The 15683-nt window shown below is 37.7% G+C and overlaps 2 protein-coding genes across 6 annotated transcripts; one reads left to right on the forward strand and one right to left on the reverse strand.

The window, feature by feature from the left end:
* Window positions 1-1126: 1126 nt before the first annotated feature.
* On the reverse strand, window positions 1127-9300 carry LOC115993694. 5 transcript variants are annotated; one of them, XM_031117647.1, is made up of 8 exons: window positions 8878-9300; window positions 7817-7919; window positions 6840-7708; window positions 6618-6720; window positions 5708-6501; window positions 3125-3223; window positions 2923-3016; window positions 1127-1551 (listed from the first exon to the last, which is right to left on the reverse strand). In XM_031117647.1, exons 1-7 carry the CDS (start codon window positions 9241-9243, stop codon window positions 2936-2938), a joined length of 2415 nt encoding a protein of 804 aa, XP_030973507.1. In that variant the 5' UTR covers window positions 9244-9300; the 3' UTR covers window positions 1127-1551; window positions 2923-2935. The 5 variants fall into 5 exon arrangements, with proteins under 5 accessions (XP_030973507.1, XP_030973508.1, XP_030973509.1 ...); XM_031117648.1 differs by lacking the exon at window positions 1127-1551 and adding an exon at window positions 2350-2525; XM_031117649.1 differs by lacking the exon at window positions 1127-1551 and adding an exon at window positions 2350-2577.
* A 4565-nt stretch (window positions 9301-13865) lies between these two features.
* Window positions 13866-15416, forward strand: LOC115950050. The gene has a single exon (XM_031067300.1). The coding sequence runs from the start codon at window positions 13866-13868 to the stop codon at window positions 15414-15416; it is 1551 nt and encodes a 516-aa protein (XP_030923160.1).
* The last annotated feature ends 267 nt before the right edge of the window (window positions 15417-15683 follow it).

Raw genomic sequence — 15683 nt, forward strand, 5'->3', positions numbered from 1 at the left:
AAAACATTATATAGTAAAGTACAAGCAATTTCTTTCTAATGTAATAGTTATAGATCTATTTTATTTTAGATTGGCATAAAAAGAACAAAACCTTTTATGAATCTGTCCCATTTATTGATTTCCCCTTCAGGCTCAATCAATCATTATTTTCCATGTGTTTTTTTTTTTTTTTTCAATTTTATTCTTTGGTTAGTTGATAAGAAAAAAATAATAATATATGTCAATTGTGATTAATGGAGTATAAAATAGACCACAAAGTGGGGCAGTGGATTTCTGTTTGCATGAAATTGTACTCTTCCATTAAATCATGAATCTCATTTGAGTGAGTTAGGACATCATATTTATTGAGAATCATCTCATGGTATGTGGGGTTCACACAAATAAGAGAAGAAAGCTAGATGACTGTGGAACAAACATGTCCATATTTAGTATTTACCTTCCAAACTGCTGCTAAGGCTATTGATTTGCCAACTTAAAGAAAGGGTTAGTTTCCTCAATACAATTAGTCATTTCCAATTTAACCTCAATGTTAAGAACCTAGAGAGTTTGGTGGTGCTAAGGAATTGTGGTAGATCTCTTCGAGGGGATCTAGAACTCCTTAAGAAGAAGATGGAGAGAGATATATTGAGAGAGGAAGACAATAATGAAATCACAATCAGATTATGCATATCTCTACAATCACAGCTTAACCCTTTTATACAATTCATATCAATAGTAACTAACTCCAACTGACTTCACTATTTCAGCAACTAATCCCAATACCCGTAACTAACTCAATCACTAGTAACTAACTGTTGCCACTGCCAACTGCTGTTGCTTACAATTGAGTACAATCTTACAATTGAGTACAATTGAGTGAGTACCTATCACTCTTTAGATTTGGACATGTCACAATATAATTTAAAAAAATTTAATTGTTAAATTTACACTCTTAAAGTTTGAACTAAACTAAACTATAACCAATTGGATTATGTTAAAAATAACAGATTTTATCGCTATTCTTTGGAAATCTTCTACCGTCATTGATCTAACCCATAAAAATGCAATTGTACATAAATTTAATGAAAATTAAAACAAATATTATAAAGTGAAGTCCTTAATTCAATTCCCATGAATATAAAAATTATTAACTAATAGAATAAGAAATTAACCTCAAAATTAACAAATCTTAATTCATCACAATGCAAATGCAACAATTTCAAGTTTAGGGGGGTAAACAAAGCAAATCAAAGAAACAGTCGTTGGCAGCATCCTTAGTCAACTCCTTCCATTTCATGGCAGTCCTCATTTCTTTCCCTCTCTCCATCTCCCACAACCAATTCCAAGCACCTCTTAATCTCATCACCTTCTAAAATCCCATCATTATTTATTGTCACCTTCATATTTGTCTTCAACACATCTTCAATCAACTTCGCATTTGTCCCTTGATCCGTCCATTGTGAAAACACTACCATTGGCACCCTTGAAACCAAACTCTCTAGAGTTGAATTCCACCCACAATCTATTACAAAGCATCTCCCTCAAAGGTGAGATAGAACATCCACTTGGGAACTGTTATGTTTGGAAATTAGACAACATAAGATAAGGATCAATTCAAGTTAAATCATAATAAAGTTCATAAGTTGAATTCAAATAAATTTAAATTTAAATAGGAATTGGTTCCTATTTTTTAGGAGGGGTTAGGATTTCAGCTTTTTGCTATTTGAAAAATTAATGAAAGGTCAAGCAAAAAATTAACCCAAAAAGTATATTTTCCCTCTCAAGTTCAAAGGTTAGTCACCTCAAATCAACTAAGTTACCTTTTATTTTTATGGTTCATAGCATTAAAAATAGTTAGTGGGTGAAATCAATTGAAAAGGACATGTTTGAAGTCTTTAATATGTAGACTTGTTTTGTGGGTTACCATCTACCATATAATATGACAACATAGAAATGTTATAACCCTTCAAGGGAAAGCTAAACTAGAGGAAAGCATTGTGCGACATATTAGATTAGAGAGAAAAAGAAGGTTGAATTGAGTTTGAAATGGGGGGTTTTGCAACTCCAATCAGAACAGAGTAGTCTGCAGTCCATGGCGTATTTTTTACTCGTCTTAAAACCAGATGATAGTTTTTGTTATGCATTTTGACTTATTTGCTTCCATTTTATTTCTTTCCTCAAAAATTGGGGGGTAGGGGGTGGTGGGGGAATATATATCGGAGTACTAAAATCAATGGTAAAACTCAACCTTTCTCAAATTCTTCCCTAATTAACTTATATTAAATGCAGGTTCAGTAATGATAATGCCAACAATTATTGTAGTAATAGTAATTTACCGTATCAATACCATCGATAAAAGCACTAAACTTGACAGGATAACTTATCTTCACTACAGAAGTGTGACTAAATGTAAGCCACAAGATTTTCATTCTAATGAATTGCCCAAGCATATAGGCTTTTAACTCCAGAAATTCTGCATGTCATCTACTCTGTTGTCTTTGGCAACTCTGACAGTCAGTTGCCACATTTCATACTTTATTTCCCTACTAAATCCGGTAATCTAGTTCAATTCCCAACTTAAGATTAAAAGAAAATGACCTGTTAAAACAGAAAAGACTCTAGAAATTCAAACTCATCTTTTAAATTAAAGCAATTATAATATTCCATATATAAATGTCACAAAGACAGTCCTATGCACCACTCCTGAAAGTAAATTGATGTTGCACAATTCAAAGAATAGGCTGAACCCAAACAATGGGAAATATAAATGCTGTCCAACAAGAATTTATTTTCCATTTTTTTTAGATCTCTATATATATATATATATATATATATATATATAGAATACCATTCTGAAAACATAAAACCATTTTCTCTTCCCGTGAAGACCAACCAAATATGCTCAAATGAACAGTACCGCAATTCTCTATGTTCTTAACTTACACGTGGTAAAATACTATTTGCTTGGCATGTCAGCCTTGGGAATGACGTTTTCTTCAACATGATTGGCAAATCTAACTCTTGGCGGCTGCAAGCACTGACAGAAGTTGAAATCAGTTTACTGGTGATATAATGTTAAAAAAGCCCAAGGGGGAAAAATATTAACAAAAGAAGCCTAGATTGCTAGAAATAGTGTGATACTCACTGTGATCCTGCAGTGGATGTCGAGCTCATAGTTCATTTGGCCTATGCGGTCTTTTGCTAGTTCTTCTGCTTCTGATGCTTTCCTGCATGCTTCTTTCACCTGAATCAAATGAAACACAATCTTAGAATTCCGACAGTTTTGAAATCAATAAACATAACATATGGCTGATTATTATTATTATTATTATTATTATTATTATTACTGGTCGCAACCCACGTGATAAGCAGAAATATCTAATTATTTTAAAATAAAATGTAATATATAATTTATTTTTTAAAATATTCATAAAATTTTATAGTAGGACTAACATAGTGTTTTCTTATAAGAGAATTTCATTTTAAATGTAATAAACTATTAACTAAGATTTTTTATTTTTTTATTTTTTATATAACTATTTACGAAACCAACAAAGGGCAAGGGTCTTTTTTTCTTTAAGTAATGAATTTTTTGTTCCCTATAAATAAAAAATTATATATATTTTATTTTATTTTATATTAAGATTATTTTCATCATATTATGAGCCAATTTGCTAGTGATAGAATATAATGTGAATTAAAGTTTTCCAATTATGACATTTAGAAAAGAATGAGAAATATAGCTTTTTTCCACCATTAATAAATTTCAACTTCTAGCATCCTATTTTAATGTCATCTTTAATTCCAAACCAATCTATCTCTTTTGAAGTATACAAAGTCTAATCATGATCTCTCTCCTTGAATATATTACTTATCTCAATACATCCATAAAAATACATCGAATCAAAACATACCTATATGAAGATGCTTTGCGAAAAAACAAAATGTCTCATCAATCATTGTTTTGCAAAATGTCATATCAATCATTGCTTAACAATGATTAATTTGATCAATTAGGAAAATAACTTTTTAATTATAATCTATTATAAGATTATTTTATCTGCAGAAACTGCAAATTTGTCCACTCAAAAAGATTATAGAATAAACAATTATTAGCAAAATCTCATAATTAAGTTTCTATATGCATCATTATAATAATTAATAATAATAACAACAATAACGAAAATAATAATGAAAATACAATTGCTAAAGCTAAAATATGTCACTCGGTCAATTATTTCCATTTGATTAACCTTTGCTTTTATCTAAACAAGTGGCACTATAGAGTATTTCTAATACAATTATTAATAGTACTTTCTCTACAAAAACTACAGTTTTGTTCACACAAAATGATTTTAAAATAAGCAAAATTTAGTAAAATCTTATAGTTTAACATCTAATTGAATCACTATAAAAAATAAAAATAAAAAGGAATTTTTTTTTTTTTTTTTGGATCAGGAATTGGAATACCAAAATACCAAAATATGCATAAAAGTCAATACAAATTTGCCTAAAAGAAAAACAAATGTAAAGTGACAATTAAATCAACAATTACAAAAAGAACCATTAGGGGGGAAAAAGTGGTTGAAACAATAAATAAAGCCTACGTTTGGATACGATGATGTGTCCAGCGTTTCACGTTTCTGTGTTTCCTTTTTTTTTTTTCTTTTTTTTTTTAATTAAGAAGCACTCATCATGTGGCTTGTTGTTTGTCAGTGGGTCCTATGCACTTTTCACGAGACCCACAAACCTCTTTTTTCACAAAAACTTTCATTAAAAATGGATCCCATAACACTATTCACACATTTAAAAATTATTTTACTATAGTGTTTTCAGTTTTTAGCAAAATAAGCAGTATCCAAACGCACCCAAATAAAAAAACATCAAAAGAGACAAAATTGGAGAGAGAGAGAGAATTGAACTTTTTTGCAATGAACAACTTGGAAGGAATAGGGGAGAGAGGTGAAAATGAAGTAAAAGAAATTTATAAGAAAATCAAGTTGGAAGAGGAAGAGTAAAAGTAGATGAAAGTTTCAAAAAAGTAAAACCGTAGAATTTATGAAGATGAAAGGTTGGTAAGGTGGAAGTAGATGAAATGTTCAAAAAAGTGAAATCGTAGAATTTATGAAGATATAAAGGAGAGAATTCGTAAATTTATAAAGGAAATCAAATGAAAAATTTAAGAAGCCAATGATTGGAGAAGATGAAAAATTGAACTAAGAAGACAATGGTTGAAAAAGATGAAAGGTTAAACAAAGTAAAAATTACAAAAAAATTAAAAAAGACTGCTAATGACATGACACAAAAAAAGTTTTTGTAAAATTTATTTTAAAACTTCCATTATTATATAATAGTATAGATAGATATGTATAGACATTGTTTTTTATTTTAGATTCTTCATTGATTTTATTGCTTAGTTATAACATCTAAATTAAAGTAAACAAATGTGTAAAGGCAAAGTTATATATAAAGTTAAAACCGCTCAAGATAAATGTGTAAAGTCAATCTATACATATATATATATATATATATATATATTTAAAATATTCTCAAAAAAATATTTATGGCGGATGAGGTAGCGCAATATGAGCATAACAACACTATAACTTTTAGATATATATATATATATATATATATATATATAGATTATTATTTATAAAACTACTGACAATGAAATCAAACCAACACGAGAAAATCAGAAAGTTGCATCTTCAGTTGCAATGCTCACCTGATTGACTTTAACAACAGAATGATCATTGAAACCATCAGCAGATTTCTCCAACATATTCCTAAGGTATGATAGTTCCTTAATCAAATTTAAGGCCACCTCTTCAGCATCTTGCATCTGATTTCTGGAGAACTCAAATGATCTCTCTGCATGGAGACGAAAAGAAGCACAATTCAAACAAGTACAGAGCCCTCTGCATCCTCGTGGATTTCTTTTAAGAATCCCCTTTTTGTGTGCAGTGCCATGAACTCCTGAAGGAGCTGAGGCTTCAAGTTGAGGTGTAATTTGAGACAAGTTGTTTCCCTCAACTGGCTTTGCCGCATTAGAAGATTTTGTAAATGAACTAGGGCAGTCTGCCTCATTGTCAACAGAGACTCGTCGATAGGCCAAAGTTGTACCTTCTTCCCTAGACAAAGCTTCTTGGCTGACAGGAGGACAAAGTGCAGCAACTTGTGGATCAATTTCAGGTACAGAACACTCTTTGCTAGGGGAAGTCCCCACCAATTGACTATATCTATCTTGCAAGTGATGTTCCTTTTGTGAATCAAGTGATATTGTGAATTTAGAAATATCCTGAGGAGAATGCTCTGATTTATCATCATTAGATGACTCATGGGCAGAAGTCAATAGAGTCATTGGCAGAATTCCACAATTTGTAGTATGATGCTCTTCATGAAATTTGTAACCGTTTGAATTATCAATTGGCTTCTCTTGAAAGTCAGAAGTGACATGTGGTGCAAACAGTACTTTCAAACCCTTCTCAAGTTTTGATTGATGACCATTCCCTGAAGCACCTAGAAGAATTTGAAATTGGAAGAATGGTTAGTTTTCTACTACTAGTGTACAGGAGTATCCCTCAAGCCATTATATATATATTTATGGGCTTCATACTGAAGGCAACAGGACTTACAAGAATTTTCTCTTTTGATATCCATTAGAAATGGAAGCAATCTTCTGTAGCTGAACGAGCCTGGACTTTTGTATAACTTCAGTCTCGAACATGGATTTAGAACCTGTTTTGGAATAACAAGCCCATCTTGAATGAGAAGAAATGAGCAAGGTATATAAACCACTTACAAAATTATATTACTTGCCAGTCTCTTTAAGATACAGAAAATTAATAGTTTCTTACCTCTTTGCTTTTAGAATGGGAGTAGTTTCTCTTATCACTGGCACAGAGAACATCTCTGGTGTTAGTTCCATTTAATGGCTTCCCAAGGCTATCTGTACTCTTCTGAATAAATTCTACTCCACCACCTCCATTTTCTTCTGCATCTGGTGGTGTCAACTCAACGAATTCTTCATTTGAATTATCAACTTGATTTAGAACCTGACTACCATTATCGCCTCTCTTTTTTAAATTAAATGATTCACTATTCTCTGCTTCAGAAAAATTAGGATTCAAATTCTGAGCTTTATAAGGATATACATTATTAGCTTTCTTCATCCCTCTAGTCTCACACTGCTTCAGATCATCATTGTGCAGACCAACTCCACGATCTCTCCCTGAATGACACCAATCCGTAATGAAAGACAACTCAGGGTTTACAGCATCAACATCTTGATCTTCACAAACACATAGACATTCAATTTTCTCAGTTTCTCTATCATCACTTTGGCCCTTTGTGTCATCCTCCAAAACCGAAGATGTATCAGGCTTTGTGCAATTCTTATTACCCAACTCAAATTTCTGAACTTGTCCATTAACAGACAGCTCCTTATCATCAACCAATTTTTTAGAATGAAATGACATTAACGATTCAGAATAGTGTTCAGCTGATGTAGAATGTACGATGTTACCATTTGATGACTCATTGGCAGAAATTAGTACAGATGTTGGCGAGTTACCAGATTCACCAGTTTTACAATCTATTGGACATTGATTCATGTTAGACATATCCATGAAAACTTCTTGACCCATAGAAGCTAACTTCGGTTGAAGCTGCTGCTTTTGTCCCAACCCCTTGTCCAGTTTTGAGCACTGAATATTTTCTGGAGCATCTGTAAAAATCGATTAGTAGAATTGTCAGCTCCAACAGAAAAATCATCGTATTCAACTTAAAATGTAAGAAAAGAAAAGGCAGACACAACAAAGGAGTTACAACTCACATGGATTATCTTTTGTGATATCCATCAGAAAAGGAAGCAATCTTTTATAGCTAACTGAACCTGGAGTTTTGAACAGTTTCCGCCTAAAACATGGTTTGAGAACCTATTCAAAAATCCCACGCCATCTCACATTAGCATAAATCATAATGATTCAATACAATTAATTAATCTAGTAGTACTCTCAATTGTCATATAGATGTAGCCCAACTAGCCAAAATACACAACACACATTTTCCACCAAAAAAAAAAAAAACGAAAAAAGGACCCTGTAATAAGTAGTTATTCATAAGTTCAATTGTTTGGTTGTGTTTTTATTACAAGGAATAGTTATTCCTAGCTATTCTTTGAAATGAATAATAAGTATTCTTCCTCAAAAAGGTTGTAAACCTATGTAATAACAATAAAATAATTCCTTAGAAGGGCCCAGCAAATCAACCGTTCTACCTCTTAACTAGGTACTCTTATCTCTATCTCTATCTCTTGCTCTCGATTATATTTTCTTGGTATCTCTTTTCTTACCTCCAACTGTATTCCCTCTGTTAGTTCTTCATTCAAAGAATTTTGTTGAAGCATCCAGTGAACTAGGTGATGATGAAGAGGTAAAGAACTAGATTGAGCCGTTAGATTAAATGTACAGCTGACAAGTTTTAGATTTGCATTAATGTAAAGCTAACACGTGTTGATCTGTGATTAGTTAGCTTTGCTAGCTAGTTAGTTTTTCTGCTGCATGTATATAAAAGAAGAGTAGGGCTTGTAAATCATTTAAGAGCTTCTAGATATTTCTGTGATCAATAAAATCTTCTTCCTATTTAGAATTGCTCTCAATTTTACATGGTATCAGAGCTTCCAAACTCATCAATGGCTTCCAACGTAGCTGTTTAGTATGAGAATCATATGTTCTTCACTCTCTGTTTAGTATCTAATTTAATGTTAGTTTTTATAAATTTATATTCCTGAAATTGTTATCTTTATATCAAGAAGAAGAAGAATAGTTATATGATTTGTACAGTTTATACATAAGACAATGCTAATAAGAACCACTACAGTGAGTCTAATCTTACCGATTTGGTGGTTGAGACATTGTTGTGAATGTTGGCTGCTCCTAAGCACTTGCCGATTCCAGGAGGAGGAATCTCTCTAAAAGTAATACCTGACAGTGACACCTCGACCTCAGGTTCAGCCAAATCATCATTCTTCTGGCTCTGGGTTTCATAAGAAATTCCCAAATCAGGCTCCAAATTGAGATTGCACAAAGCAGAAGCGTCGGGGGAGAAGACCCGTTTAGTGCGGAGATCTTTGATCAGGATACGGAGATCATCGGCATCGGCATCGGCATCGTCTTCGTGGATCTGAGATCTGCTGCTGCGTGTGAAGATAGGGTTTGGGAGATGTTTCTTGCGCTTCCTCGAGGTCTCGTTTCGGTCCATCGCTGCTGATTGATTTTCCCAAAACTTTACTAAATTAGAGACACCTAGCTTCAGCTTCTTTATTTCTTTTTCTTTATACAAAAACAATGGCGGGAAAAGTTTTGAGTTCGGATAAAGAAAAAAGCGATGTTTTTTATTTTTGTTTTATTGGCGGGAAAATGAAAGATCGTGCCTGCCAATTTGTTGATCCCAACCCATAAATGAATAAATATTTTGCGCGGGTATTTGAGTAAGAATTAGGGATGTCTATATCAATTGGGTAATAGATATCCAACCCTACCCGATCTAATTATTCTGGGTAATATCCAGTTCTTAATAGAAAGAAGGTAATTGGGTAGGGTTTGGATATTATCAAAATATTTTGGGTAAGGTTTGGATATTACCCATTTATGCATTATTATCCATTTAACTAATTAGATCTAACTCAAACTCAACTCAAAAAAATTATTATAGATAAACCTCAACTCATCCAATTACCCAATAATCAAAATTACCAAATTACCCCTAAAACTTGAAAATGACCAAATTATTCATAAAATCCTCTAAAATTGCCGAAATGCACTCCAAACCTCTAAAATGACCAAAATACCCCCAAAATCTAAAAATTTCCAAAATATCCCAAAAACATAAAAAAAAAATTACCAAAACACCCCAACCGAAAACTAAAAATTACCAAAATACCCCAAAAACCTAAAAAAATGACCGAAAATCCACCGAAACCTAAAAATTACCAAAATACCCTTTAAACCTAAAAAATGACCGAAACACCCCTGAAACATAAAAAAATTACCGAAATACCCCCCCTATAAACTTAAAATTACCAAAATACCCTCTAAACCTAAAAAATGATCAAAATACCTCCGAAACTTAAAAATTACCAAAAAAAACCCCCGAAACATTAAAAAAAAATTATTGAAACACCCACGAAGCCTAAAAAATGACTAAAATACTCCTGAAACATAAAAAATTACCGAAATACTCCCTGTGGGGTCAAAAAATTTGACAACCCCGGCCCACCTCATACTAGGCCCAAGGCCTACGCCGAGGAGGAAGAAATGGCCGAAGACGAATAAAGAAGGCCTAAATGGCCCAGAAACATCGCCGAGGACAATCGTGTCCTCGGCCAATCCAGATCCTAGTAGGGAATAACAGCCCGTCATCAACGGTAGCCTCCCAGGGCGTCCCAAGAAAAAGGACAAGTACTGTAGGACAGCCACAGGGGCATGGTGTAGGAACAATTCAAGGAGAAACTGTCACCTCCGCATTAAATGCCCACAACTAACGTTTTGGCCGCATTAATGAGAAAATGACTCCTGAACAGTGCGGTCTTGATTGCTGCAACTCACTAAAGGTTTGGGAAGGTGGCTGATAGGACAAGCACTCGAGTAATGACCTACATGGTCAACAGATGGAGGGCCAAAATCGACTAGAGAGGGATATATAATGCGAGAAATCCTCTAGGAAAGGGGGCAAAAAAAGAAAGAAAGGAGAGGACGGGAGCAATTTGCATGATCTTGAAACCTTTGTAACCTAGCACCGAAGAAAGAAGAAGAACACTAAGTTCCTCGGACGAAGTGCCCGAGGACAGAATTTCATACTTTAGTCTATATCCTTGTTATTCAATCCATACATAACCGTCTATATCCTTGTTATTCAATCCATACATAACCGTGTCTAGTTGTTGTAATCCTGACTAAGTCCTAGTTCTTAAACCCATTCTCTATAAATTTATTGTATTGGGCTAGTTGGGCTTGAGTCCACTCATCCAATAGAAGAAGTGCTTGAATCCAGTCCCTACAATTGGCGCCGTCTGTGGGAAGAACTTGTGTGTTAGTAAGGGCAACAATTAAGCATGGTAGGATCAGGCCCTCATCAAGCAGGCTCCCATCAGCCTGAACCAGCTAGATCCTAACAACAGGGGTAACTTTCCTAAGTTTCGAGAGGGAAGTGTACACACCACTCAAACCAGCAAAAGCTATTCTCGTGTGGGCAGTCACGTGCTCCAAAGACAAAATAACAACCGGGCCATGCAACCAGAAGAAGTTAGGAGTCATGTATCCCAGAAACAGAACAATAAGCAGGCCAGGCAACGAGAGATAGACGATTTGAAGAGAAAGCTGCACCATGCACAATGAAGGCGATCTCATTCTAGGCCTGACATATCCTTCGATGATGAAAGTGATGATGGATATAGGCAAAGATCGAGGACTCCCCCAAGTGAGACATTTTCTCACGAAGAAGAGCACTACCGGAAGCGTAAGCGTAAAAGCCCATCTCCTAGGGGCTTGGGAAACGATACTATGAGTAGGGTATTGGATCAACTCTCCAAGTCACCTTTCATGCACCATATAGAAGGGGCTACATTTCCTTGAAGATTCCAGCAGCCAACCTTCGCCATTTACAACGGCAAAACAGACCCCGTGGAGCATGTGAGTCAGTTCAACCAAAGGATGGCTGTCCACTCTAAAAACGAGGCACTGATGTGTAAAGTTTTCCCGTCTAGCTTGGGACCAGTGGCGATGAGGTGGTTCAATAGATTAAAGATGAATTCCATAGATTCATATAGGCAACTAACCCAAGCCTTTGGCTCCTGTTTCATTACAAACAGCAGAGCTCCTCGACCTTTGAGTGCTTTGTTGTCGTTATCCATGTATGATGGAGAAACTCTAAAGGCCTACTCGGACAAATATTGGGATACGTATAACGAAATGGACGACAATTTCGACGATGTCGCCATCAGCACCTTCAAAAATAGTCTTCCAACCGAGCACGACTTGAGAAAGTCTCTAACTGGCAAGCCTGCCACCAGCATGCGCCAACTGATGGATCAGATCGATAAGTATAAACGAGTGGAGGAAGACCAGCTGCAAGGTAGAGGAAAAGAGAAGGTTATCCCTTAGGAGGGGAGGGATTTCAGGTCGGACCGATATAACAGCAACCGTCCAAGGAGGGATTTCGTAGGACAATCTGGAGTAACCAACACATAGACTGTCAATGCTGTATTCCGAGAACCAGTACATCAGGTGTTGGAAAAAATCAAGAACGAGCCACACTTTAAGTGGCCGAATAAGATGGCGGGAGAGTCCACAAGGCGCAATCAAAACTTTTATTGCCAATACCACTAGGACTACGGGCATACCACGGAGAACTGCAGGAACCTTTGGAACTATCTGGACCAGCTGATCCGAGAAGGAAAGCTGAAACACCTCCTGCATCATCCCAGTAGTCACCAAGGCCAGACCCATCAGGAACCCCAGAGAGATACTACCTTAAGGCCACCCGTAAGGACGATCAATGTAATCCTGGCCGCGCCAGGAAGAACAAGCACGCGCCCCTCACGAGTGTTATCTGTGGCTCGGCGGCCTGCCGAGGAAACCCAGCCAGAGCCGAAGAAGGCGAGAATGAACTTTCATCCAATATTGAGTTTTTTAGAAGAAGACAAGATCAGAACCATCCAGCCCCACGACGATGCGTTGTTGATCACTCTCAGAATCAGGGACTACGATGTGAAAAGAGTGATGGTGGATGGTGGCAGTGGGGCTGAGGTTATGTACCCCAACCTTTACAAGGGGCTGGGGTTAAAACCGGAAGATTTAATGCCCTACAACTCTCCTCTGATGAGCTTCGACGGGAAGCTTGTCATTCCAAAGGGCATGATCAGGCTACTCATCTAGGCCGGCCCAGAGATAGTAGAGGTGAACTTTATCGTGGTGGATATATACTCTCCCTACACAGCCATCGTCAGCAGGCCGTGGCTCCATACCTTAGGGGTTGTTGCTTCCTCATTGCATCAAAAGGTGAAATTCCCGTCAGGGGACCAAATTCTCGAAATCCGTGGCTGCCAATCCACGGCAAGGCAGTGTGTGGTGGCCGCCATCTCACATCGGCTCGATGCGGAGTCCTCGGTCTCTGCTGAAAAGAATTTATAGCAATCAAGGGCCCCGGTTTCGCCTCTTGATACAGTTGCCGAGGAGGTGAAATGCGAAGATCTAGAGGAGGTGGTTATTGGTGGTGACCTGGAGAAGTTCTTTTAGGTAGGGGCTCAGCTGCCTCTTCAGGAGAAGGAGGAGTTAATTGAGTTTCTCAAAAGGAATATTGACGTATTTGCATAGGATGCCTGCGATGCTCCCGAGAATGATCCAGCCTTTATCTGTCACCATCTCAATGTCAACCCGTCCATCACTCCTAAGAAGCAGCCGCCCCGTCGCCCATCAAGAGAGCACACTGATGCGATTAGGGACGAAGTGGCGAAGCTTAAGCGTGCAGGGGCTATCAAAGAGGTTTTTTACCCCGAATGGTTGGCCAACACCGTGGTGGTCAAGAAGAAAAGTGGGAAATAGCGGGTTTGTGTGGACTTCACGGACCTATGCCTTGGATAGATCAGCTGGTAGATGCAACAACAGGCCATTCTCGGATGAGCTTCTTAGATGCCTTTCAAGGCTATCATCAAATACCACTAGCCCTGAAGGATTAGGAGAAGACAGCCTTCGTAACACCAACTGGGAACTATCACTACAAGGATGCCGTTTAGTCTGAAAAACGCAGGGTCCACTTATCAAAGGATGATGATGAGAATGTTCGAGCCGTAGTTGGGCAAGAGCATCAAAATCTATGTCGATGATATGGTGGTGAAGAGTAAAGTAGTGTCCGAGCATTTAGGAGACCTTGGCAGCACCTTTGGTGTCTTAAGGAAGCATAAGCTACGCCTAAATGCTTCCAAATGCTCATTTGGCGTGGGATCAGCCAAGTTTCTGGGCTACATGGTTACTCATAGGAGAATTGAGGTTAACCCCGACCAGATCAAGACTATAAATGATCTAAAACCACCGCAAAACGCCAAGGAAGTTCAAAAGCTTACTGGGATGATCGTAGCCCTAAATCGATTCATTTCTAGGTCGGCGGATAGATGTAGACCGTTCTATCTCTTAATCAACAAGTGGAAAGGGTTTGAGTGGTCCGAGGACTGTATTGTGGCCTTCCAAAAACTCAAGGAATACCTATCCCGGCCACCTATCATGTCTAGTCCTGAGGCTGATGAAGTCCTATACGCATATATTGCTGTGGCCCCCCATGCTGTGAGCTTGGTGCTAATACGGGATGACAATGGCCTTCAAAAGCCAGTCTATTACATGAGCAAGTTGCTGCATGAAGCTGAGGTCAGATACTTACCCTTGGAGAAGGCCATACTAGTTGTGGTCCATGCTACGCGAAAGCTTCCCCATTATTTCCAAGCCCACACAGTGGTTGTTCTAACCCAACTACCCTTGAAGTCCGTACTTCGAACCGCTGATTACACTGGAAGGATTGCCATATGGAGCATAATCCTAGGAGCTTTTGACATCAAGTACATGCCTCGGACCGCCATAAAGGGCCAGGTCCTAGCTGAGTTGGTGGCCGAATTTGTTGAACCACCAGTAAAAATAGTAGCAGAGGAGCACAACATGGATGGGAAATCGGTTGGGGTAATCTCTACTCTAGGACCCCCATGTTGGAAGGTGTACGTCGATGGCGCAGCAAATCATAGGGGGTCCGAAGTGGGGCTAGTCCTAATATCCCCTGAGAAGACTATCATAAAGAAATCCCTGAGACTTGGGTTCTCAGCCACAAATAACGAAACCGAGTATGAGGCCTTGTTGCAAGGAATGGCCATGGTGCAGAAAATGGAAGGAAAAGCAGTGGAGATGTTCTCGGACTCAAGACTAGTAGTGGGCCAGGTAAAGGGAGAGTTAGAAGCCAGAGACGCAAGGATGCAAGAGTACTTAAGTCAGGTCAAACGCTTGCAGTTAGACTTCAATCTTTTGAGCTTGTCACACGTCTCTAGAAGTGGAAACACTCATGCAGATTCATTGGCCACGCTTGCTACCTCCTCGGCAGGGGGTCTGCCTCGAATTGTTCTTGTCGAGCATCTAGATAGAGCAAATGAAGTAGCAAAGGGCATGGTCCATATCCATGAGGTTAGAGTGGGTCCTAACTGGATGGACCCTATAGTGAGGTTCCTTAAAGATTATGTCCTGCCCGAGGAGAAATCAGAAGCTGAAAAAATACGAAGAAACGCCCCTAGGTTCTGGTTGTCCGAGGATCACAAATTGTATAAGCGCTCCTATTCTGGGCCATATATACTGTGTATTCACCCAGAAGCATCGGAGTTGTTGCTTGAAGAGCTACACGAATGAATTTGTAGGAGTCACACAGGAGGAAGATCTCTGTCGCACCGAGCCATTACCCAGGGATATTAGTGGCCGGGGATGCAGAAGGAATCCCTGGAATATGTTAAGAAGTGTGACCAGTGCCAAAGGTTCGCCCCAAATATTCATCAGTCAGGAGGGGTCCTCAACCCTTTGTCCAGTCCATGGCCGTTCGCCCAGTGGGGCCTAGATATTGTAGGCCATTTCCTAAAGGCAGCAGGAAATAAGAGATATCTGCTGGTCGGCACAGATTAC

This window comes from Quercus lobata, chromosome 6 (assembly GCF_001633185.2).
Source record: "Quercus lobata isolate SW786 chromosome 6, ValleyOak3.0 Primary Assembly, whole genome shotgun sequence".
Taxonomy (NCBI): domain Eukaryota; kingdom Viridiplantae; phylum Streptophyta; class Magnoliopsida; order Fagales; family Fagaceae; genus Quercus; species Quercus lobata.

Coding starts and splice junctions, on each gene's coding strand:
- LOC115993694 (XM_031117647.1), bottom strand. CDS start 9,243: ATGGACCGAAACGAGACCTCGAGGAAGCGCAAGAAACATCTCCCAAAC. Junction 7,920..8,877: donor ATGTCTCAACCACCAAATCG/GTAAGATTAGAC, acceptor ATTTTTGAATAG/GTTCTCAAACCATGTTTTAG. Junction 3,017..3,124: donor ACATCCACTGCAGGATCACA/GTGAGTATCACA, acceptor AACTTCTGTCAG/TGCTTGCAGCCGCCAAGAGT.
- LOC115950050 (XM_031067300.1), top strand. CDS start 13,866: ATGGTGGTGAAGAGTAAAGTAGTGTCCGAGCATTTAGGAGACCTTGGC.